The sequence below is a fragment of the Leuresthes tenuis genome, unplaced genomic scaffold (assembly GCF_036924035.1).
Source record: "Leuresthes tenuis unplaced genomic scaffold, fLeuTen1.0.hap1 SCAF_5, whole genome shotgun sequence".
Lineage (NCBI taxonomy): Eukaryota > Metazoa > Chordata > Actinopteri > Atheriniformes > Atherinopsidae > Leuresthes > Leuresthes tenuis.
The window spans coordinates 7,555,354-7,581,901 of NW_027325359.1; the positions used below are offsets into that span (position 1 = coordinate 7,555,354).

Genomic DNA, 26,548 nt, shown 5'->3' on the forward strand with positions numbered 1-26,548 from the left:
GAAACACCTGCTACAAGGAGGGTCTAACAACCACCGACACAGCACACGCATGCTGAATACAGATTCAGGGTATACCTCCTAACATTCTAATCCTTACAACCCGGAGAAAGGGGATGGCATTGATAGCAGTCTTTGCCAGTCTTTAAACTAGTAATGGAGAGGTTGCAAGCAAGGCTGTCCCACATGAGAATGACTTCTAGAGTGACAGATGTATTGATTTCGCACATTCAGTGGAGAATCTTCTGAGAAAAATACAGCAATAGCCTGCTGAAGCTCAGTGCCATCCATCACACCTGTTTTATGAGATTGATTTTGTGACTATGTGCTGCACATCCCAACACCAACATAAAAATTACAGGATATATATGATATCATGCTTGGCTGATTATAAAATCAAAGTATTTGCCATGATTTGAAATTACAGATTATCAAACACATTAATAATAATAATAATAATAATCAAACAATGATGCAAGAACAAAAATCTACTGAGTTTGTCTATGTTTGTGATTGTGTCTAATTCAGTCCTGGAGGGAGGGCAGGGCAGCACAAGCAGGATGCTTGGGGATTTGGTTATCAATCGTTGCTTGGCAACCACACACCATCTCTCTTGTCCTCTCACCCTGCCCTCCTCCCTCTCCCCCCATTCTCTCTTTGTCTCTCCCGCTCTACCTACCCTATGCTGTGACTGTACAGCACTGTTGCTCTTCCCCCTTTAGTTTCTTCTACGTCCTCATCTTCTCCCTCCCTGACACATCACCCACTACACATTTTCTTGCACAACACCTCCCTCACACTCATTTCCCCTTGCAAAGGAACAGATGCACCTGCTGATGGGATGAGAAAAAAAGTGAATGGTGAGAACTGGAGGGGTTGCTGAGTGAGGGAACATACTGTATTAGGAAAGAACGATATAGAGAGGACAGAGCAGTAGAGGTCTCCTCTGCACACAGCCTCATTCAACACTTTTTTCTTTATTAATTATGAGCATCTCACACTACACCCTGGATAGGACGATGTGTCAGATTGTTCCTTACATTGCTACGCACCTTCTCACCAGAATACAACCTAGCATCTGTCACACAGATGCTGGCAGACAGAATATCTGCATCTGGATGACAGCCAAGAGTATTCCATATAGTGTATGGTTACACGACTGAAATTATTAAACATTAGAGGTAAACTCCAGCTAATACCAACAAGGCATACAATTTAGAAAAAAGCTCAGTTTGTCCTACATTAATGCACTTTTTGGTTTACAAAAAAATATGAATTCCCAAACAACATCAACATTGATATTTACTAGACATGACAAAGTACATAACATCCATTTAAGTGGTAAAATCTTTCTTTCTAATTTTAGAAATGAGAACAGCAGGCAGACTCATCTGATGATAATCAAATACATATCTGAATGCATTACGGTTTAAAATCAATTGTACCTCAGTGAATACTCTTATGACAGGGAATACTGCCATCTGGAGTTAATCTATTATTATTACAAGAACACAAAAAACATATTGTATATGGGTATATGCCTCCGTTCATCCATGCACATAAAAGCATTTAGTATATTCATTATAGTTTGACCAAGAATGAAAACCAAAATTTAAATACTTATTAAACTCATCACACAGTGTCTGTGAGCTACAGTCTTCTAAATTGCAACCTTGTGAGACTGCTGTTAACAGTATCCCGATATATCTGTTAAATATATGAGTCTGATCAGCAGCAATCCACTGAACTAATGAACAAATCAGCATCAGTTGTTTTTCTTCAGGAAGCATTGATAAATTGTGCCTGTAGCAGTTATAACATTATTAAAGTCGGGACAGTTTGATTAAACAAAACATAGTGATCTATCTTTAGCCATGCCTGCTGAGGGCTGAGGCCATTCCAGCTGACATCGGGCAAAGGTTGGGGTACGCCCCCCTTGCTTAGACAGCTTGCTAGGCCATCACAGGGTTAACACAGAGATGTATAACCATATACACTCACAATAATAATTACATTACATTTAAGACTATATGCAGGCAAAGAGAGAACACGCAAACTTCACACAGAATGGCCCAAGTACATGTTTGCTGTAAGACTGAACTATCTTGCTGCCCATAATGATAATGAAAATAACCATCATTCATAGGACTATTTATCTGTTTTTGTAATATAGCAATACATATTGAGCAAAAAGAATAACTTAAACAGGACCGTGTGCGTTTGTCCATCACAGCTGATACAAAATCTCATAATAAAAATGATTGTTTCCATTACAACCACACCAGCTCATCTTATATTTGATGACAACAACAACAAAAAACGTTAGGACAGGGGCAACAAAAGGCTGCAAAAGTAAGTAGTACTAAAAAGAAACAGCTGAAAGACCATGTTGCAACTATTTAAGTTAATTGGCAACAGGTCAGTGACATGATGGAGTATAAAAAGAACACCTTAGAGATGCAGTCTCTTGGAAGTAAGGATGGGCAGACGTTAAACAATCTGCCAACAATGGTGTCTGTGGACATTTTCAGAATAACTTTTCTCAATGTAAAGTTATAAACACTTTGAATATTCCATCATCTACAGTACATCTACAGTATCATCAATATTCCAAGAATCTGGAGACAATATGTGCACAAGGAACATGGTCAGGAACAACAATATTTAATGCCCATGATCTTTTGGCTTTCAGACAGATTCTGTAATGGAAATCAGTGCATGGGTTTAGGAACACTTCCAGAACACAGTTTGCTGTGCAATCCACAAATGCAGGTAAAAACTATTATGCAAAGAAGAAGCCATGTATGAACATGATCCAGAAACACGACCATCTTTCCTGGACCAGAGAAAATTAACTGAGGCAAACTTCTATTTGAATTTCTTTTTGGAAATCATGGACACCAGATCCTCTGCACTGAAGATGAGAGGATTGTTATCAGCACTCAGATCAAAAGCATGAATCTCTGATGGTATGGAGGTGCATTAGTGGCTGTGGACATAGCAACTTGCACACTCAGTAAAGCACCATCAGTGCTGAAATATATGCACAGGTTCAAGAACATATGCTCCTATAAAGACAATGTATTTTCCAGGGAAGGCCTTTCTGTTATAAAGGGTGGGAGAGGATCTGGTTAGTCGTTGCACATTTATTGTCAGACATAAGCAGATGGCATTGTTTTGCCTTAAAGTTTGTTGTGAGACAGGTAAGAATGATGACGATGGCCACTGTAGGAGAGCGACAGGTAAGTTTCTTGCCAGATTATCCAGTAACTGATACTGCAGTTTCTCTGTCTTTCCAGGTATGAACTGAAACGTGGGGACATATATGATCTTTGCAGGCTTTCCCAGACGTGGTGGTGGTGGAAAGGGTAAGAATTCAGGCGATGACACATTAATGTAACACATGTTATTTTGGTTAGTATCTTTTGCATTCGGATATTTTAGCCGTCTCAATCTAAAAACAAAGTTAGTTTGTGCACAAAGATGGTGCTTTAATAACACCCACATCATTTAAAACAAAAGAAAATCTCATTTCCAACTATAGTGATTATTTGAAACATAATTTCACCCGAATGAACTGATTTTAAAAGAGTGTGGAAAACAATTGATTATTTGCATCTTCACTGGCCAAGCACCATCATCAATAAATCACAATTAAATGGTGAAAACTAAGTATAGTATAGTATTTAACAGGAGCACAACAGCACCATAAAGTGACAGGAAGGGTAATGCAGTGGTTTCGCACAAAACTCTCATGATGGATAGGCTCTGCTTATGGTGAATGGCTATATACAGAGGAAGAATGCAGGATGTACAGGGACAAAAATAAAATGTACTTGTCCTTGAAAAGACATGAATAATAAATGACGAGCCTCACAAACAAATAATAAATAAGGCTACAAGGACCAGTCACTAAGAAAGATGTCACAAAGGCTGGCTCTTTCAATAAAATGTCTAAAAATAAATTAAATTAAAAACACAACAAAGCCAAAGTTTGGAATATAGCTCTTCTTAATATTTCTTTATTTTTTTACTCAGGGGAATTGCCTATTTATTCTTTTTTTTCTTTTTACAGCACAATTTGCATATCTCAACACATCCTGTGTACAACCACAAAAACCATGACATAATATGCTTTGTTTTTACACTGTGAGTGAAAAACAAGACAATTTTACAAGCATATTTCTTTACACTCAGCATACAGATAAATCTATACATATTCTCTCTTTTTAAACTTAATGTTTCGGCAAACTATACAGACAAACCATCAACAAAACATGCAACATCCAAAACATAAAGTTTCAGTTTCAGCTTCAACTATTGAAGTTGATTAGAGTTTTTTTTTTCCTTTGTGTTGATTCAGCAGTTTAAAGGACGTAGTTGCACGATTAGTCGTTGGTTGACAGCACATGTTTTGATTACACTCTTAGCTCCCCCTTGTACAACTACAGACACGCATTGCTGTACAGTTGTAAGTCTTTTGTGATTTTTTTTAACACTCACATGCGCAAACCTGGGACAATATAAACATTCAATCATTGTAGAAAATAAACACTTTATGTACACACATCAGACAACTTGAGTCACATTCACACCCCTCAGTACGACAATAAATGGATGCACAATTACAGGCAACAGCTGATCTAAACAAATAGTATTTAGCTTAAGGGACGTCTAATGAAACACGAAGGGTTAAACAGTCGTGACTGAGCATCGAGATAACGTCTTATTTACTGTACTGTGTACACTGACTGTTAAGTACACTACGAGCATGATGCAGTTAATGGTGATCCCCTTAAGATTGTGCATTGTGTTTAGGAACCCCATCTTTTTTTTATGTTTTTCTTTTGCCACATTGATACAAAATGCACACCACAATATTTTCCTCCACCACATACACCATGACTCGGTTTGTTTCAGTGACGAAACACACAACCTTGCATGTCATGACAGTTAAAATGAGACAACAAAATAATAAAGTGGTAATAAAGTGCGCAAGCTCCATGTAGATGTTAACGGCTGTTAACGTCAGTATATATATATAATAAAATAAGTAAAAAATAATAATTTTCAATATTTTCTTTCACCAATGTACAAATAAAAGGTACTTTTTATAAGACGTGTTTTAAGACAATATTTTCACGTATCAAACATTTAATTTCAATAACACAAATGCATTCAAATACATATGTTGCATAGAATTACTTTCAAACAACCAATGGATCAAGGGTATAAAGTAAGAAATAAAATAATGCAAAACAAATTAAGAATTTATAACTAAATCAAGGTTGGCACAGCAAAAATAAATCATTGAAAATAAAAATTGTCCCTTCTTCACTTCACTTTTTTTTCTTTTAGAAAATTTATTTCTGTGACATCTTGCTCTAAGTGTGTTTGTTAGTTGAAAATTGCATCAGCCCTGTTATATGCCTAAATACTCAGACAGTAGTTATAAGTGTATTTTCTTTTCTTTTTTTCTCATTTTGTAGATATGATGGCAAACGCTGATGAATACATGGGTAACCTGTATACAAGTTAGTACTGAGACTTGGCCCCATGAGTTCTTCTGACTCTTGACATGAAAGAACCAAAGCTGGCCTGAGAGTTTTGACCACAGGCAGTGAAAGATGCTCATTCACTGTGTTTAATGGAGTCACTGACACAAAACCTTTTGGTGTTGCACAGCACAGCCAGACACACACAGAGGAACCTTGACATTTGACTGACTCAATTTGAAATCATGTCTGGGTAAAACTGAGATCAGAGGGCTTTTCTAACACAGACACAGCAGATATGTCATACATGTACAAATGGTTTTGACACAACTTGTGTGAATTACATGCCAATACCAACAGCGTGATAACATGAAGGGACTTACATAAAGATTTATTTTCCCTACAACAGCCTTAAAGTAAGCTGTTGCACACATGACACAGATGAGACTTTTTCCATCCTCAACACTCGTATTACTCATAGTAACATTCAACACAGTATATGCGTTGGGTTTCAGGAGAATTGCTGTTCATTCTTAATGTAATTCTAACTTGCACTGCTATACATTTCTAGTGAAATCGTAACTAGCCACTGGACGTTGATCACACAACTGTTCAACACAGTCGCGCATCGGTGTGATCAGAGGACTGAAGGAACTATTGAACATGAACAGGAGAAGAACCATAAGCTCACATAGGTCCACATTCACTTCACAGCTGTAAGGGCTGCTTACTTGTTAAATTACTGGATTGTCAGTGCGCCACCTACAGCCTCAATCTAGCAATAACTTTGTTTTATTCATTTTCATATATTATCTATTGACAAGAGAATAACTCTTATACTCTATACTGTATGTAGATATAATATGCAACTGATAGATTTTTATGTAACATAAATAAGACACTGTACAATTCTCTGATATGCTTGATAATCTGCATGTGATCGGCATCTGATCTACAGTCAGAAGTGCTGTACATTTATCCTCATCCCGTTGCAAAGGTCAAAAGTTTGAGTTCTACTTAGTCTTTGTATGCTTTTCCTTTATCCATAAAATGGAAAGACTATGATACAAAAATCTTTACGCATTCCCTCATCCTTTAACATATCACCACTGATGACGACACACATCCCAACAGCGAATTTCATATAAATGATATACAGTGGTTCCAGAACTGATATTTTTTCTTTCAGACTTTCCCTTTCTTGTAGCTCAGTCAAGCAGCATCCAAAAAACAGCGTCTTAATTGGATCGTGACATTGGAATCATGGTAAGAAAGACACCACTGCCCTTAAAGCCATTTTGCTGTGGAGAACCTATCAGTACATGCTTCTCTTTTTGTATGTTTGCATTGAATCTAAGTCCACAGTCTGCAGAAAACTGATATGAGAGGAAGTGGACAAGTGTGCTGGCAGTGTTGGACTGATAAATTTGCAATATTCTTATCACAAAACTCCCTTCCTTTCATGGCTTGCAAACTGGGGAAAGAAATTAAATGAATATGTCTATTACTTCCCGTTATTTATCTGTAAATCCTTTGTTTGTCAGCTCATAATCTGCATTCACCTTCCACCAATCTACTGCAGTTGCATTTTTTTGACTCGGTCTCTCAGGGGTTGGTCTGAGTGGAGCTGACAGACAGTTTGTGCCAGCTGACCACTCTCTTCCTCATGTCCACCTTGTCAAGCCAGATGTAGGCTTCACCTATTAAGGTTTTCTTCACAAACTTCCCTCCGTTCGACACCAAGAATAGCTGAAAGTACATTAAGAAAAAGAAGTTTTCATTTTATTGCATACAACCTTTTATATTTTGTTAATCAATCATGGAAAATAATCTATTAATATGTGTTCATCATTTTTAACATTTTTCATGCATATGGACATGAAAAAAAAGGAAATAAAAACAATATATATATGAACATATACATTCCAGTTATAAGAAGAGGTAAGACAAGTGCAAATCAACGACAAGACCCTGGTTTTATATTCAATACTATCTATGCGTCATTTATTTACACTCATGTTTTGGTTTTATTTAAGAATTTTAGAATGATAGTTCCTCTGTGCAATCTGATCTTAGCAGACTGTAGTTCCGGCGCATGTGTTTACCACAAACTGTGTGTTGAAGATGGACACGCTAGTAGCTTCTCAGAGTTTGCAGGTAGCATACATTATTTTTCACAAAGTACAGTTTGAATGTAGCATTGTATACGGTCTGTGTTGTCTACCCATTTCCTGTCTTGGGAATCTTTCCAGCCAATCATGTGGCTATATTGTGATAATGAACATAGCACCTTGTCAGGTGAAGAGCAAAGCAAACAAAGTAACACACCAGCACACGACAGAAACTTTGACATCAATTTTGAGTGAGCAGCAAGATGAAATCACTTTACCTGGGGGCTACCTTTCTAATTATCAACTTATTTTATCAAGCCTTGTTGTCTTGGTTGCTAGTCATGTATGATTATCTCTATTAAAATACAGTTTCGGAATGCCTCTGATACTTAAAGAGTTTCTCTCTTGAAACACTGGTTTTCCAGCTGACAGGAAGATGGCAAAAACAGACAAACTAAAAAGAAAACATGGTGTAGGCACAAAATAAATCCCACACTGCAATACATCACATATCTATCTGCACAAATAAAAATATTTTCTTCTTAAGTGTATTCAAAAATCTACAATGTAACTGGGCTCACCTGTATGGAGTGTCCAGTTGGATTGAGGGGGAATCTGAAGGTCTCATTGAAAGAAGGTTCCCGGTCATGTCGACAAACTCTGGTTTTCTTCTTGATGATCCGTTTCTGGGTGGCCACATTCACCACATACAACTTCACGTACAGGTCTGGAGGATATTTAGATAAAAGACAAACATAAATAAGTTGAAATGCATATCATAAAGCTTATGTGAAGAATACAAATATGATGAAAGTTGATTTGCACAGTGCATGTCGACAGAATTTCACATCTTATCCAGACCTGGTAGGTGGTCCGGGCTTTTGAACTTGTAAGTGATGTTTCTGCATTGAAGGATCTCCAAAACCAGTTGGTCCCCTTCTGTCTTCACCTCCTTCTTAAGAGCTACCTTGATCTCTCCCATTACTTGTGTCTTTCCACCTAACAATAACAGTGAAAGAGAGAACCATTTCAGGTCATGTTATAATTTTTGTGTTTCTCTATTTTAAGAAAGCCCTGACTACACTTTGCCCTTAGTACCTATTGATGGATTTATACTGTTGCACTGAAAAGCAAGTACTCCCAGTGTGATCAAAGCTCATCCAAGTTATTTAATAAGTTCACATCACCAAACTTGAGCCCTCAGAAGTATGAAACCAGGTCAGGGAACATGTCTGAGGTTTCACATGGATCTTATTAATTGCAAGGTGTCTCTAGAGCTAATTATGCTTAAGAGTTTAACAAGAAGAGTTGAGTGAAATGTGGTAAATAAGTGGTCAGGCACCATGGAAATGACCTCTTAACACTCATCTGTGTAACAGCTGTCAGGCTACAGCCTTAAATGACCCTGAGCTCTTTGTTACAGGATGAAACTAGAGATGGAGGGGAGGCATCGTGACATCTGAGCTACATGAAATGTAGTAATTGTTATGTAGGATAGTGTGACATCCATTTCTCTTCCACCATTTCAAACAATTTATTAAGCCATTATCCAGACTTAATGATAATAAGAACTTAACTGTACATTTAACACTGCAACTCATTATGAAAGCACACTTTAAAAGTGTTTGAAGAAGAATACATGTAAAAAAAAAAATAATGCAGTTACACAAATTGACCAGCAGGAGGAGCCCCACTACAAAAAAAGAAAAGAGCAGGGGCTTGCCTTCATTTTCTGGGGTGATTTGTTGGTTTTTGTCAGTGCCGTTAGGAATAGTTTTACCACTGCAAGAAAAACAAATAAAACAAAATTAACACAATATGTTCACTGAATCAATTAGTGTTGTGTTATTGTCAGCTATCAAAAACAGTACTGGATATGGAATTTGTAAAAGTGAGACAAAAATAGTCCTACATGCGTGGCACTTGGAAAATGGCACTGTCCACTCCAGTGCCAACACCTTCTTCCCCAAGATCTCCGTAGGCATCTCCAACAAGGCTCGGGGCCGACAGCACCACTGACCCTGACACATCACCCAGTCGGTGTCCTGGTCCTGTGGGTGGCAAGACTGAGTGTGATTCTGACATCTCTATCTATCTATCTATCTATCTATCTATCTATCTATCTATCTATCTATCTATCTATCTATCTATCTATCTATCTATCTATCTATCTATCTATCTATCTATCTATCTATCTATCTATCTATCTATCTATCTATCTATCTATCTATCTATCTATCTATCTATCTATCTATCTATCTATCTATCTATCTATCTATCTATCTATCTATCTATCTATCTATCTATCTATCTATCTATCTATCTAAAATCAATGAACTGGCTCCAGCTTTTATAAAACTTTCCCTCTGCTTTAGCCTCACTGTAATGGTTTTCAGTGGTATTAAGATTTCATTTTACAATTTTTCTGCAAATTCCGCTATCTTACATCCTTCATATTTTGACCCCTCATAACACTGATACACCTCATATCCCTGTCCATGGTCTTAGAGCTGCAGACCAACTGTTTCCAGGGTAAGATTGGAGACAAAGGGTGGAGGAGCATTTGAAGTTAGAGCAACAAAACCAAGGAATAACCTTATTGAGAACAAGAAAAGCTAATTCTGTCTCATCTTTAATTAATATAATAACATGTATTATTATTATTATTATTATTATTATTATTATTATTATTATTATTATTATTATCTTCATGTTCACACAACATTTGCCACTTGATGCTGTCTGCAGTCTTGAGCATCTCAGTGCTGCACATCAGTGTAGATTATAGTATATCTTTGCATCCTGTTGCAGAGTGTATCATCTCAATCAATAAATTAAATAAATTAAGCTTAAGAAAATCGATTCCCACATGAAAATGAGATATATCTGTTCAAAGACTTTTGTTTGCACTTGGCCCAATCTGGCTGCTGTTACTCTTGAACAGTATGAAAGCGGGTAAAGGGAGACATACAGATTATGTTTCAAACACAGACTGACTTTTATACATCGGCAAATGACTACGACAATAGTGACATACAAATACAGAGATATAGGGCAAAAACACACTCTAACAGACTTAGACCTATAAGAAAACTGAAAGAATAATATCTGAAATACTTTACTACATTAATGACACAAATGGTTATTTGGTAAACTTAGTTTGATCATTTGTGCCTCAGTTTTTAGGCATTATGTTTTGAAAGGTTGGTTGACAATACCTATCAATATATTTATAAGATACATTTTTTCCTATTTTGCCTCACCTTCCCTTGCCACCTCTGCTCCTGTCATGGTTAGCCGAAAGCTTTACTCTCATTGGCCGATGAGTGCAGAGTGAGCTTCCAGTTGACTTTTGAAACTTCTTGGTGTTTCTGTGTTTCTTGGTTTGACTTGGTCAGTCTCACATTTGTGTCCCCTTTGTTTAAGGAAGCAGGAATGGAAAAGGACTGGGAAGGGTGGGGAAACTATGTGGCATACCTGCATGTGCCTGTGTGTGTCTTTTGTGACTTTTAAAGGGTTCATTCATATGACACACATGCACACACCCAGCAATCACTTAGTACCACAAAGTAGTGAGTGGCAAGAAAACAGCAGTGTGGGAGTTTTAAACATCATGCTTAAATAACTCTAACTCGACTAACTCATTTCAGAAAAGCATCACAAATTGTGTTCATTTTGAGGACATCACACTGAACGTATGAACAATAATGGATATCATTTTAACCATGTGAACATAATATGACAAAAGACATGTCAGAGACTGCCATCCCGGCTTGGTTTCTATACTGGGGTTGGAGAAATCCACACTGGGGTTCTGTAGAAACCATATGCATGGGATAGGCACATGCACACTCCTACACTGCTTACAGAAAACAGAGGGGTTTAAGGCCACAAATTTGGAGCTAATTAAATTACTTAATAGTATGCCCAAGCTTTTTCATTTAATCATTTGTTTACTGTAGGTTATGCAACTATCCAGTTGTATGTCAACTTAAAGTGATATTTAAAACATCCAAATTGACTGTCAAAATATTAAAGTAATTAATAATTAATTATTGCTCTGCTTCTGTCAAATATTCATTTTAATATTCCCATTGCTGGTTAAATAGAATGAGCAATTTACAGCAAGTTTAGACTTTTGGATTTTGTCTATTGCCTACAATGATTAAATTGCTTTAGGAAGCTGAAATTTGAATGAGATTACCGACCAAAACAAATCACTCAGAGAGAAGTAAGTTGAGGCGAGCAGAAGGCAAAGGTAAAATGTTAAGGATATGAATGCACTACAATTTAGGTTTTTTAACAATCTCATAACTTGCATGCATAGGGAAAAGGAGGCATGTCACAGGAAGTGTGTTGCGGGTAGGGGAAGGAATTACTTGGTTGAAGGCGGGACTGTTGCACCGCAGCCTCTGCGGCAGCAATGGCTATCCCAGCATCCTCAAGGTGGGCCTGAGTGACGCTGCTCTTGCTTTGGCTTCGGGAGGGGCCATGGGAGCGCAGTTGGCCATCCGAGGAAGACTTTGAGCTGCCTGGGCTGCTGTGTGACTTTTCCAGAGGCAACATTTGCATATCTGGGGGGAGATAGAATGAAGGGTTATGATTGCTAACTATATCAAGTGCAGATACAGAAGATGATACGCACATGGAGTATAATTACAGCTGCCAAGATATAATTAAGTTCAAGTAGCCAATTATATATTTTAAAATTATGTGGAAATAAGGGGAGATGAAGATATGTTACTAAGATTTGTGTGAGGCCAAACATTTACCTTTGGCTGGATCAGGGAAGATTCCATGGCTCCTGCTTTTGATCACAGAGTTTATAGGTAAATCCTGACTCACATCTCTCTGCCCTGCTGCTTGACCCATTCCATGCACCTGTCCAGAACCAGATATCTGCCCCTGACCTTGGCCATCCCCCTGACCATGAATCTGACCTGACCCTGACCCTGACCCTGGTGGACCTTGGGCAGTAGGGTGGGCTCTGGTATGTTCAATGCTTTCACTCTGCTCCTTCAGAGGTAGCCAGCGTGGAGTGTTGTCCAGCTGTTCTGTGTTCGACAAGTCAATCAGTACCTGAAACACAATAATAGTTTACATTGGAAGTGACAATGACAGAAATTAAAGAAATTATACAAGACACTAAAACTAAAGTACAACTAGTGGGTAAATATCCACTGATACAAGGAAAGGCTTGCATAGAGGTTAATATGAGGCATCACAGTGTGGTGTGCTTAACAGTTTGTAAGCAAAACAACTGTGATGCATCTGGATTTTACTCATGTCGGACTGCTGATTATTCTGGTTTAGAGACATGAAGTCAAACTCGACTTTAGCAAGAAGAGGGAAGAGAAAAAGCTAATATTGCTGGGTTGGTGTTTTTTTTTTTTTTTAAAAAAAGCAACAGAAACCTGTTGTCTTAAGAAAGTACTGAATCTATTTGACATTGTCAGACACGGGATTCAGATAGTAGAGGCACTCACTTCTCCAAGAAAGTCATTGGACGAAGATCTGTCATAGTCCCACACTGTTACCTCCAGCGTCTTTTTCTTTAACTGGATAAAAAAAAAGGAAGTCAGACGAGAGGGTTATAAACTGTGATGAGGCATCCTGTGCGTGTTAGTATAAGAGAGGGAAAAATATGTGTTATTATGTGTGCGTGTTTGCGCACATCTGTTAATGTGAATGTGGGTGGGGGTTGTGTAAATGCAAACTCCTTTTGAACACATTTAATCAGAAATTAAAAAAAAGAATTACTCTTAAAAAAGAGTTATGTTTGATATGTTCCAGGAGTGCGTGCATGTGTAGATTTGCCTGCATGTGCTTCTATCAAGTGCATGTATTTCTTCTTACACAAGAATAACCGTAAGCACTCATAAATACAGAGCAACGCTTGCACAGTGCCAGATGAGCGAACATGAACAGAATTGGCTATCACTCTCTATCACTCTTTTTGTGAAAATGACTTGCAGTAAGGCTGCTGAGAATGTGTGAGCAGAAATGTTGGTTGCTCATTTGAGCTTTGGGATAGCTGATAAGAAGGTTCATAGGGAAACTGAAAACAGCCCTGGAGCCAAGGCATGATAACAGAATCCTAGTTGGATGCATAACAGGCTGAGACATCCACATTGCCCAAAATGGCTCAAAGCAAAGACCAAACTGCACTATAAAAGCTTTATGAAGGTTTATTTGTGTGTGTGTGTGTGTGTTAGAGCTGTATGTGGATTTATGACTGCACAGTACCTGCTCCAAATGAATGTTCTTGTAGATTACTGTCTGGTTCCATTCTGGGTTCATGGTCTTCTGGGCATATTTGGTCCTTCTCTTGTTATCAGCACTGGTAATGCATAACATTGATATTAGGAGATTGTCAGTAATACATTAAAGAATACACATCTTCCACGCTTGATTTATTCAGTAAATAGACTAAATAGATGCTTGTAAAATGGCCAATGCTCTGATGACAAACCAATTGAAATGTTGGATTTTGAATTATTGTCTGTTTCCACTAAAATGCTTTAGCAAATTTAAAAGTGAACTCAAAGTAGAAGCTGAAGAAAGCTCAAAGTTAGAGGCATGGAGAGAAAATGCAGTGATAGGAGAGTGCTCAAACACTGTGTGAAAAAAAAAAAACCAGCGTATTATTGGACGAACAACAAAGGCCACAACGAAAGGATGGAAAAGCACTTTGGAGACATTGTTTACAAGAAAAAAAAAAGTAACACAAACTAAAAGCAAAAATCAGCACCACACTACCTTGCATTCTGGACAACCATGACTTGACTGAGGGAGTCCAGAAGAGGAAGAGGAGGGCAGATATCACAAACAAGAAAAGCAAAACAGTCAGAGAAGCCCAGAGAGCTAAATTAAAAAGGCAGTAAAGGATAGAGAGCTGAGGCAATCAAAATTTTCTGAAGGGTGTATCATGTGTTTTGTGCCCAAATAACAGATGTGAGAGAAGAACAAGAAGAACCTAAAAATGTATCGAGATTGTTGGGACATTGTGGCTGTACTCTTTTCTGCTGATGTCAGAAAAATGCATTTAAAAATACTCCTCAATAAAAAGCTAAAAAAAACAGGAGTAAAAGTGCTCTCACTGAGCTTTAATTTCTATCCTATATAGCATGTAGAGGTAGAGTGAGAGTATAATCTCATAAACAGACCTGCTGGAGTCATTATCTATGAACAGATATTGTTACAGAGCAGATAAAGGCTATATTGATTCCTGCTCTTGCTATTCACAGACTCTTGGGGAGATATTGGCACAAACAGGGATAAGAGGAGGAAGTCTGAAACATCAGGGACAAAACAAAAATGTTCACTTGAGTCAAAACCGGACAAAATAAAGTGTTGTAGTAGGAGTAGGGCAAAAAAATTTTACTCTTGAAGCTTTGTATGAAGTCTACAATCCCAACAAACTAATCATATCACCCAAATGAAATAAAATCATGTGAAAAAGACTGCCTCATATCATCATGTCCTGTGTTATTCTCCCATACAAACACAATGGTTAGTCAGTGCTACATGGCACAGTCAGTACAAATTCAGAAAAAAATGGGGGAGAGAAAACAAGACAGACACAAAAGCAGAGAGGCAGACAGACATCATTGAACATTCAGACACTGTCAGAGCTCACCCTCTCCCAGGTAAAAGGTAGACTTTCACAAAAGGGTCTGAGTAGCCGTCGTTGTCGCGGGGGGCCAGGTTCCTAGCCTGCAGGACGTGGACGATCAGGTTTCCAAGGTTCCTGTCATAGTTGATCTGGAGCTGTGGGAAAAACAGTGGAGAGGAGGCTTTGTGACAGAAATCCAACTGCAGGACTGAATTTTCATTTTGTTGCAGTTTATAAGAAGAAAACAAAACATGTTGGTATGTTTTCTGAATGTGCTTTCTACCTGAATTTCTCCAGTAATGGGATGAGGCGTCTTCATCATCTCTGTTGGCTAGAAAAGGAAAAACAGTGAGTTAGTGGGTGGGGAGTAGTGTAATAACAAAGCAGTAAAAAACTTTTTGTTTAAATTTTATAGATAATCAAATGAACATAAACTGAAACACCTGACATTGCCTACTAAAAAAATTTCAAATCAGCTGCTGGTTGGGGATTAGTTTGCATTTGGTTTGATAGTTTGATTTTTCACTGGATATTTCAGGAAAGATTTAACTATCTGTGCAGTGCAATTTTTGGTCAAATTTGGGAAAACAGTTTTTTCTTAAACTTTGAGTAGATTTCATCTTCATTTTAGACAGTTTAGTAAGTACACCTAAGTACAACTATTTCATATTCTCTTCTAGGTATCCTCACATTTTATGAAAAGAAGAACTTTTGCATATTTTTCCCACTTCATTTGCATGGCACTTGTTCCCAGGGGCAAGCACTGCACCACACTGTTTTCTAGTTCCACTATAATTTCCTTTTCACTCTCTGATGAACACAGTTGTACCATTTGACCTTCACATCCACCCGTGTGCTGTTGTTTGATGTAATGCTAATGGAATCACAGGAGCCGAGGCGCATGATAAATCACACAGAGCTCCTCAGGCTGCAGTTTAACACATTCAGTTTAACAGATTCATGATATTTTTCATTCAGAGTTATTTACAAGATTTATGCCACACCTTAGCCTTTGATACAGCCTTTTGTAGTCCCATTGGCTCATCTCTGCTGTTGTGAGTACTATGTCTGAAATGAGGAAAAAAGTGAATGCTTTTAAGAAGCCAAATTTACTACCTTTTGTCGCTGTTTCTTGTTGATGGCAGGGGATGCTGGCTGGCCAGGACTTGGGACCCCACTGGAAGCAGCTGACCCAGTGCCTGAGTGGAGTAGGGAAGAGCGCTCCAATGCAGAGAGGACCCCCAAGCTGCCTTGTCCTGTTCCAATCATGCCAGGAGCTTGCTGCTGGGACACCTTCTGCAGCTCTGCAGCCAGCTGCTTAGGATCCACTCCGGGAGAACGTTGCCCGCCTACTTAAACAAATGTGTATAGTAATCAACATTGTATTCATGCAAAATTGGCACATAAATGCAGATGTATAAACAAATCCTTGAACATACCAGCTTTCAGCTGTACATGTTGCTCCAGGGCTTGTGGATGCTCAGGGTCAGACAGCATATTAAGGTCACTGTTTGGATCCATAGAGGAGATATATAATGGAATTACAACTAGTGCCATTTTCTAAGCAGTAATAAGTGGGAGAGTGACATTTGGCAGATAAAGTAACATGGAATAAATGCAAGGAGCGGGAGGGAGGAGCAAATGTGATCATGGGTGCAAAGCCACCATATTGCAGCTAAACATTTAGGATTTTCAGTGGGACAGAGGGATAAATGATGACAGATGTTACTCACAGCCTCACACAGAGCTCCGCCTCTGCACATGGCTGAGCCATGATGCACTGCACTTCTTCATAAGTCTTTCCTGTTAGAGGGACTCCGTTCCACTCCAACACCTGCATTCCTGTGGTATGAAAAAAAAAACAGACAAAAGAGGCAAAGAGGTTTAATAAGTTCCCAGACAATATGTTAAAGCCCTCAAGTCAGACATAGCCCATACAGAAACTCAAGTGAATTAAATATTAGAAATAGCTTGTTTTCAGTTTGGTTTGTGTTGAGTTTGATTTAATAGAGTCAAACACACTGTACGACTACATAAAACAAGAGTTTTGTAGATTATCCAATTTATTTGGCTCACACATTGTAATGTAGAATGAAAAATAACATGATAGAGGCAAACAAAACTGCAACAAAACAAAAAAACATATGTTATGTTGACATTTGTATACTGGTGATAATACGCAAAACTCAATATATAGCTAAGTAAAACTTCAAACCCAATGCCAAACCTTTATGAGACCTCACTTACGCAACAGAAACCTTCAGATTTGACTTCTTTTAAGGATGCAAATCATGGACTGTGGTGACAATAAAGGCTTTAGTTAATAATGTAGGCTACAAAGACTGTACCCCTCTGCATGAGCCAGTGCTTATTTAGATTATTCCCTTTGCTCTCTCTTTATAATCTGTTGCCTCCCCCAATTTATTCTACACAGCACCTAAAGGCATGTTCTTTTGCCATGCTTTCTCAGTGCAAAATAAACACGTTTGCATTATTGCAACTCACATAATCGAGAGTAAACCAAGCAAGCTTTACCATAAATTCACTCCTAAGTGCAAGAAATAATGTGATAAAAATGGATCAATGGCCACCATATTTTATACAAACCCTCCCAAAAATTAAACAAACAAAAACTGAATACATCCAAAATTAAACAAACATAAGGTAGACCCCATAGCTTGTAGAGAAAAATAATCTTATGATAAAAGTACCCTTCACCCAAATTGCTACCAATTTTCTGGCTCTTCTCTCTCTTATTTGTAACTTCTACCTGTTTTGAGTAATAATTGAATCAGGATTTTTGGGACATTCCCAGTGTGTTCATTTTGCTGTGCTTGCTGTTGTGAATTTGGGTGTTTATAATGGTGCTAATTTTAGTTAATTACTAACTCAGCCCACTGATGCGGAGGATGAGTTTTCTTTTAGTATGTGAAGTGCACAACAATAAGACATGACATAACAGCACTTTAAGGCTACAACAGCTGTTACATGTCCATTGATATTCAGTGAATCAAGTAGGAACCATATAGGAAATATAAATACCTTTGTAATTTGTAATGTATAATTAGCATCTTTTACATATAGTTTGTTAGCTTATTAGCTAATGATAACAATGATGTTTGTGGTTTGTTTTCTGAGCTTTCACCATTGGGGTCAAGCCAGCCTAACTCTATTTTGTTGTGCATGTGTGCAAGGTTATGGTATTCATGTTTAAGAGCAGTTTTTAAAGTAAGGCTTGATTGAGGTGACACGTTTCGGGGGTCTCTCTGAGGCAATCTGCTATTGTCAATGGAAAACAGGAAGTTTTCTAATCATATTAATCTGAAATTGGAGAAGATGTATGTAATGTTAGACAACTTTTAGTGGCTTTAATTTTTTGTGGCTTTAATGTAACACCATATGTCACACCCTAACGAAGTGCGGGCCCTGGTGCGGTCACAGAGTCAGGAGAAACAAGAACTCTTAGTTCAAACAAAAGTTTATTGGATAAATCTCACACAGAGGAAAAACCTGTCCTGGTGAGTAGGGAAGTCGGCCAGCAGGACCGGAACAAAAAACCAAGGTAATCCAAGAACTGAAAATAATCCACAAAAACACTAAAGGTCAGGATCCAGGTTGTGAATCAAACAGGCAACAAATACATTAACACACGAGCGAAGAATGGCAGAGAAGACCAGATATTTAAACTAACGGGGCAATCAAAGGAAGATGGAACACAGGTGAGTTAAGAACCAGGCGTCACAGCTGTGGCTGTGACACCATATTGGAATAAAACTTTTTGAGGATTTGTCTGAGGGGGTCTGCTTTTAATCTAAAGTAAAATTTGTCTGTGGAAACAGAGAGTTTTTGTTTAATAAGTATATGAAAATGAAGATATTACAGAAATTAATAAAGGTTTCATGGGACTTGATTTTGAAATACAACACCAAATTAGGGTAACAATTTTAGGGGGTGTCTTACAGGAGGTCTACTCTTAATCCATTGGCCTGTGGAAACAGGCAGCTTTTATTGAAGCTTCTCAGAATATGAAAAAAATGTAGACAGTATTAGACGGTTTGTTGAAGGTTTAATTTTGAAACATATCAGTTTTTGGGTATTTTTTTTATGAATCTCTCTGAGAAGATCTGTTTGAAATTATGTTGGTATGTGGAAATTTTTTTCAATATGAATGTGAATATATCTAGAATATAGGAAATATCAGACATTTAAAGTGGCTTATAATTGGTACTACAAAACCTGATTCCCAGAGCTGGTATACTCGGAAGGAGAACCTATACATTTACGTTTAATTTTGAAATATATCAGCAAACTGAGACAAATTATTTTGATTGAGTTTGAGGATGTGTACTTTGAAGTAAAATTAGGATGTGGAAACAACACTTAAAGAATAATCTGATACAGGAAAATTTACCCTTCATTTTGAAAACTGAAATCACGATTCCCGAGTATTTTGAGAATTACAAAATGTATTGTTTTATCTTATTACTATTTATAAAATTTTTCATTGTGAAGATTACAAGCCAAACATGAAATACCACCAAGAGGCATCATGCAAAACTGTTCTTAATCGTGTATACCGTAATGTCCCAACAAAACAGAGTGAAGGCTGACCTGACCGCAGTCCTTCATCACCAGTTCAAAGTCATTGTTGCCATACAGTGTTGCCCTCCACAACACCAGCAACTCCAATCATTGATAACTTGTCATGAGAAAGCAGAATGAAAGTACAGTCTTCTCATATGCTCTTCCATTCACAAGCACTCATTCAACACTAACAAAAGGACACTTTTAGTGTAGATTATTTTATGCTAAGAAATCTGAAATAACTGCTTAATTACAAAGAAATGTTTAATTCATACTTCATATATTTTCTGAAAGGAAGATGTGTTAATGGAATCCAAACCTGTCATATCACCTTGAACAAACTTATACAGAACAAAGCTGAAAACCAACTTTGACTCTGACAATCGTAGTCTGTATGTGTGAGATGCTTCTTACAAGGATGAGTCAAACATCCCTACAGCTGTTGTGCAGGAGAGAATGTAGCTAATGTCCATCCATTTTGTCCAGAGTTCACTTTGCTTCAGGTCATCACAAATGACTGTTATGTTAGCTTTACTTACTGTATAAGGCTTAGCTGTGGGCTGGCATGACATTACGTGTTTCTTGGTTTTGGCAAGGTCCAAATCTCAAGTGTGCCCATATGTCTGTTTTGCAAAATTTGCAGTAATCTTTGCTATCATCAGCTTTAGATGGCCTTCGGGTCCAAATTATTCACCTACTCCTTTCTGTAAGATTTTTTATATTGTGCCCACTTTGAGATCTTTGTCATGCTACTAACAGCTTTGCCAGAGAAAGGGATATGTAGAGGCCAAGTGCATCACTGGCTCATCATCAGCCATTTTCTGCAATGGATGGTATTCTCTTCATCATGATGACTGGTTGTGCTGGAGTATGTTCTTTTGGGTTTTCTTTCAAGTTATTCTTTGAGATATGTTTGAAAACCACCAAAATGATCACAAACTACTCTAGATTTTGGTTACCCTCTTAAACCAAACTTCTACATGTTAAGAACATGCACTAAACACTTGCAGAGTGTATACATAGGCCATGCAAAACTTGATACTAATATGCTATTCTGCTGGGGCTTTTGCTCTTTAACTCGTCATTATGGTAAAGGAGTGTCATATTCTCCTTTACTGTAATGCTAGGCTCCTAAGGGCCTAAAGTTGTCCTTTATTCTCCTCTTACCCTCAACAACTTTTCCCGTTTGTTCTGCCACCCCACCAGGGTTAACGTTCGCAATGTAGGCTCCAATCTCTCGGCGGCTTCCTGGAATTTCCTTTCCACCCACAACACGGATCCCAAGTCCATTGCCTGTGGCAAAATGAGCATAAAAGTTCTAATTAGATATATCAAAATTAGGAAAACTTTTGTCCCTAGTCTTTTTTACAATGTCTGTGTGTTCTGTGTTTGTGTTCTACCTGAGACGCTGGGGTCTGTCATGTCTCTCTTAAGCTTGATACGAGTATGAGGGAAGGCATAAGGGGCCAGATTCATCTGAGGGAAATTTCATGGAATTTAGAGCATGAACAGAGCAGGTTTATTCACTGATGACATAAAAGGTTCTCATATTGAAAAAATTAAAGAAGGTAACACAGAGTAAATAAAGATTGAAGGTCAAAGTTCTTTGCTTGGATCACACCTGTCTACGATTTGACATGTGTCCGCTTTGAGGATGCCCTTCTCTTGGCTTATCAAACCAGTCTGTGTCCTCCCTCCGCAGGTGGTAGGCTAGACAAGAAGAAGGAGTTATTAATGGTCATGCACACACAAACACAGTTTGGAAAACTGTTTTGCACATATACCCCCATTTGCTAAAATGCAGGAAGATCTCTGATCTATCCTCACAAGATATGTAAAAGCACACAAATATAAACTCTGCCCCACCCTATCCATAACATCTGTTTGACCAAAGTATAACTATGTAAACGGAGGATGACTAAAGTTCCAGTTTGCAGCATTGAAAACATCATTTTTAGCATACCTTATATACCATGCATGTGTCCTTATATGAATACAAGTTTTTGGTTGTTTGTACTTTTGTAAGTTTTTTAATTCTTTCATTTGTCCACAATTTCTTGTTTTTGAAGTACAAATGCTGATAACTGAAGTTGTCCTATTACTATTGTGTGTTTTGTTCCATTACTAGTAACAAAGATTTTCCAAAAACAGTGTTTAAAAGGTAAGCTTTTACACCATGTTGACTTTGGTACATTTCACTCTAGCCACCAAGCAAAGAATGAAGATTCATGTATTAGTGAAGTGTTTCTGTTGTATGTTAAAAAAATCCTCATACTTGTAAATGCAACATACTGCAAATTCCAACAATACTCATCACATTGATGTCAGATACCTTTTAAACACATGTAGGTTTAATATATTTTACAATCACTGTTGTGCAGCTAAAGAAAACTTTCAAAATATATTTGGGAAAAAACTATTTGAATCTACACATCTGCCAAATGTCTTTGTACAGTATGATCAGAGATCCTTTAAAAAGAAGGTGCACCAGTAATGACGACTGGAAATGGACAGTTGCATGTCTTGAAGTAAAAAGCAGTGAATAGCACTATTGACATTTTTTTTTTTTTTTGTGATAACACTTATCCACAATATACGCATGATTTATTTTCTTTGCATGAACATGAATATTTGAAATGGGTCTGATATGCTTACAGAACCACAGAGCAAACATTGCTGAATGATGTATAACTGAATCCACTATGTTTCATTCCAGAATGGGACTAACATGTCAGCTACTAGAGATATGCTAAATGGTATGTATTGTACACTACTGAGATGTGGTTCATTCAAGAATGAGTCTGGTATGTTTACAGAATCAGCCAGAGAAGTGGACCGTTCAGAATCATGATGTGCGGCATGGAGGCGTACAGTCTCTATGCAACTACATGAAGGAATGCAGTCTCACCTTCTATATTCCAGTTTGGGCCTCCAGCTGGGGTACAGAGTTATATGCTTTTTTCAGAAATACGTTCAACATATGTTCATTTGTTTTTCACAAACTATAGAAAGTACGCTAACACTAGATCTATAGTGAGTACACTTTAGCCATGCACTGAAAGCAATAGTCCATAACATGCATGCTTGAAATTACTGCAAGTAGGCTATGACATTATTATTCTGACAGACAAATTTAAGCACAGGCATTATCAAAACACATAAAAAGCATTTTGGAGGAATAAAGCCACATGACTTCTTGCAAAACTGAGCCATAGTAATTTGATAGGAATTTAATAAGCTTAACTAGTACTGTAAGATACTCTACCGTGTCTGATACTTTCATGAAAGATTCTGGCATCATCTCTGTTCAAAGCCAGCATGGACTCACTTAGTGCTGTAATCAAGGCAAATGGACACTGTAATGTGGCGTCAGGACAAGTATTACCTTTTTTTAAAAGAATTTCTTTACACTGATCCTTTGTATATGGCTCAGAAAGTTGGGAAAGGCACTTGTTTCTGTTACTAACATGCCTGACAATAAATGTAGAAGACATTACACCCTCTAAAACATAGTGCAAACAATTTGTTTTGCACATGCCTTTTTGTAATAACGTAATTATTTTAATTCAACCAAAATATGCTGAACATAAAATGTAATTTTTACCTAGGATTCACCTTATCTAATGGAACACTATCAGTCCTACATTTATTGAATTGAGATGGTGAATATATTTTATGTTAAACTCAAGGGGACATCTCACACTGCAATGAGACATCCAACAACAGCAAACAAGCCAAAAATATCAATTTTATTATTGTGGAAATGGAAAACATGTATTACACAACATGCAAGGATGCAAAATCAGACACAAATAGAAAATCAAAGATTATACAAACAAAGATAAACAGTTAATTTAACACAAATGAGACACGAGACCATAATGCTAAAGTACACAAAACAGCATGGAAGTCCATGAGAGAAAGTCATTCCATTACAGCATGGCCTGCTGACCTGCAGAAGTCGACCTGCATTTTGGATTGCCCTACACTGGCGTGTCACTAACTTTGCCACGGGTTGGAGAAAAGTAGCAATGCAATTTGAAAGCTTTGATCATGTAGAATGAATATATATATCACCATGATTGAGCAGTGAGTACCTTAGAAAAGCAAATCTATGTCTTTCTAAGACACTGAGCTACATTTCTCTACTTTCCTCTGAAGATTGTGCGTGTACATGTGAATGAGAATAGGTGTCCCTGAGCTTTTCTTGTTATACCTTCAGGTAAGAAAGTTTCCAGATGTTCTGTCAGCAACTATTTAAATGCTATCACCCAACCAAATATTTTCTATACATCTGTAAATGATAGGTTTTATGATGGATGCTTATGGGACACATTGCATATGACACAATGAGAAAATATTTGATTGTACTACTACAATTTGTGTCATGTAATCATGCAATATATTCAATATTTCAGGACCTTCACAACATATTTCATTACACACAGCTTAATCTTGTAACTAACATTATCTGATATTGTCCTTCTTATGTTTCTTTCTTTCTCTTTAAAGTTGTGATATATGTCGTCACTGAATGTGCCATGTGTAGACTGCAGAATACTGTTTGCACTGTATCTACTCAGCCATAATGTGTGGAGTTTTGAGTGTAAGGATGATTTGTTAACCATGAAGAAATAAAGCAGTTGTAAAATAAAGTAAGCATGCTATGAAGTTACAGAACAAATGTGGATAGAAACTATTAGTGACATACATAAACTCAGCCCAAGAGTATTATGTATTGACGATTTAGATATAAAATAGAAAAAGAAAGGGCATGCAAACATCTATTGTAACATTTACCGTGACAGAGGGAAATATAGCAAGGAAAAACCAACAATAATTATCTAGGGCACTAATAATTGAGAAAGAACCAGTTAATACACAACGTCAATAAGACCACTCTGGATTAGCATGCATGACAAGCAGGTCTGGACAGTCGAATTTCTGCAACAGTCTCAGGCTCCATTTACCTTCGCTGTCAGACATGGCGCCTTGCAGGTCATCCATGATGAATGCAATGTCTCGATCATAGCCATGTGTCCGAGATTCCTCCCTCATATGTTGCTGTACTTCTGGAAGGGAATGGCTTGATCCAAATTGGTCCCTGGAGTCAGCAGAAATGGGAGGGAGGGGACCAGCAGAGGCTCTAGCCATCCCCATAGGCTGCCCCACTGGGCTCAGGGGGCTTTCCTCCTCAGAGTTCTGAGCCACAATGGGGATTCGCCCCCGGCTTTGGCTGATAGGTAGACTGGTGGGCTTTGCTCTGGCGACTCCGGGGGCAAATGCTGCATCCAGGACCTCCCCTTCTGTTTTGAGTCTGAGTGAGGAACTGGACAGGTCCCTTTTGATGGACAAATCCAAGCCATAGACAGAAGAGGGGCGGGAGGAGGGGCGAGAAGAGGGACGGGAACGGGTGCCACTAGGGTAGGTGCCATCATCATGAGCAGTGGCCCTAATAGTGGATCCAAGACCAAGAGATTGTCCAAGATTAAGAGAACCAGAGAGACTGGCCCCAAGGGAGGAGCCCAAATATTTTTGCTGTTCAGATAAATTTTTCCTTAATCCAAATGTAATTTCATCCTGAAGTAGCCTAGCCCTGGCTGCCAGACTGGAGACAGAGGAGGCCCCAGATCCCATGTAGCTTCCAAATTCAGGTTCAAGGTCTCTACTCTCTTGAATTGGGGAAAATTTAGTTATGGCCTTTGGGTCAATTAGGGCCTTTTTGTTTTTAATCTGTTTCTGATAAAGCATAGCTGCTGGTAGTTGCTTTGCAGCCTGTTTTTCAAGAGTGAGCCTCCCAATGCTATATTTCTCTCCTTTTGGGAAGTGGCGAAAACTGCTATCACTGGGGAGATACTGGGGAAGTCCCAGGCCTGTTAAATGTTCTAGTCCTTCCGTTCCTCGCCTGAACTCTTGCTTGATTTGCTGTTTCAGTAGCTTCAACTCATAAGGTTCTTCCATAGTGTCATCTTCTCCTTTACCATAACGAGATGAGCCTAAAAATTCCGCCACCTAAGACAGGGAAATAGTACAATGCATGTTTACTGTTTTTCAAAAGGTAATGTGAATTCCACTTTCACAATCACACATTATTTTTTATTCATATTACATGCAAGTCAGTGACATCAATGACGTACATAGACAGAGAAATTCTAAAAATTTTTGGTATTCGCTTTTTGCAAGTAGTGTTTGTATGAGAATTTTCTTACAGAGTAACTGATCTGACTAAATATTGTTAATTGATAAATACAAAGGGTAAAAAAGAATAATCACTTTAGAAGCTGCTGGATTTTTATTACGATTGACAATAACATAGCAAAGAACACAGGACCCAATCTGCATAAGGTTAATTGCAACTGGAAACCTGCATACAAATTTTTCTTTATGGGAATCTTTTAGTTTGAAGTGTTTTCTTTTTATATGATATGCATGTTTTTGGGCTTACATCTTATTGAGTCAGGATCTTTTTTTTTTATACGCAAAAGTGATCAGCTCTGGCTGAGAGCTCAGATATATTCAAATAAGGGTGGAGAAGTTTCACAATATGGGGAATCAAATTTGCAATTGAAAAAGATAATAAGACATACGCCCCAAATCAAGAATTATTACAGAGAACAGTTAAATAACCGTTGAGTACATTTAAAACATCAAAGAGAGTTAGGGAAACTGACAAAATAGATGTTATACAACGGGTTAAGTCATATGAGTGAACACAATCTTTTTTGTAAAGTGAAAAAAAACCCATT

At 37.8% G+C, this 26,548-nt stretch overlaps 1 protein-coding gene across 7 annotated transcripts in view; it reads right to left on the bottom strand.

Moving 5' to 3' along the window:
• Positions 1 to 4,007: 4,007 nt before the first annotated feature.
• Positions 4,008 to 26,548, bottom strand: part of pclob (piccolo presynaptic cytomatrix protein b) — a 62,421-nt gene continuing 39,880 nt past the window's right edge. The window contains exons 21-41 of one of the 7 annotated variants that reach the window (XM_072385705.1): positions 24,773 to 25,814; positions 23,068 to 23,136; positions 22,711 to 22,737; positions 21,424 to 21,512; positions 21,203 to 21,278; positions 20,970 to 21,095; positions 16,952 to 17,060; positions 16,658 to 16,725; positions 16,335 to 16,567; positions 15,502 to 15,549; positions 15,243 to 15,373; positions 14,363 to 14,389; positions 13,850 to 13,943; positions 13,090 to 13,161; positions 12,376 to 12,682; positions 11,983 to 12,177; positions 9,516 to 9,654; positions 9,327 to 9,385; positions 8,465 to 8,602; positions 8,185 to 8,330; positions 4,008 to 7,241 (exon numbers count right to left, since the gene is read on the bottom strand). In XM_072385705.1, the coding sequence (XP_072241806.1) occupies positions 7,098 to 7,241; positions 8,185 to 8,330; positions 8,465 to 8,602; positions 9,327 to 9,385; positions 9,516 to 9,654; positions 11,983 to 12,177; positions 12,376 to 12,682; positions 13,090 to 13,161; positions 13,850 to 13,943; positions 14,363 to 14,389; positions 15,243 to 15,373; positions 15,502 to 15,549; positions 16,335 to 16,567; positions 16,658 to 16,725; positions 16,952 to 17,060; positions 20,970 to 21,095; positions 21,203 to 21,278; positions 21,424 to 21,512; positions 22,711 to 22,737; positions 23,068 to 23,136; positions 24,773 to 25,814 (3,339 nt within the window). In that variant the 3' untranslated portion in view covers positions 4,008 to 7,097. Of the gene's footprint in view, positions 7,242 to 8,184; positions 8,331 to 8,464; positions 8,603 to 9,326; positions 9,386 to 9,515; positions 9,655 to 11,982; positions 12,178 to 12,375; positions 12,683 to 13,089; positions 13,162 to 13,849; positions 13,944 to 14,362; positions 14,390 to 15,242; positions 15,374 to 15,501; positions 15,550 to 16,334; positions 16,571 to 16,657; positions 16,726 to 16,951; positions 17,061 to 20,969; positions 21,096 to 21,202; positions 21,279 to 21,423; positions 21,513 to 22,710; positions 22,738 to 23,067; positions 23,137 to 24,772; positions 25,815 to 26,548 lie in introns of all 7 variants that reach the window. The other 6 variants (XM_072385704.1, XM_072385707.1, XM_072385706.1 and 3 more) reach the window with 6 other exon arrangements.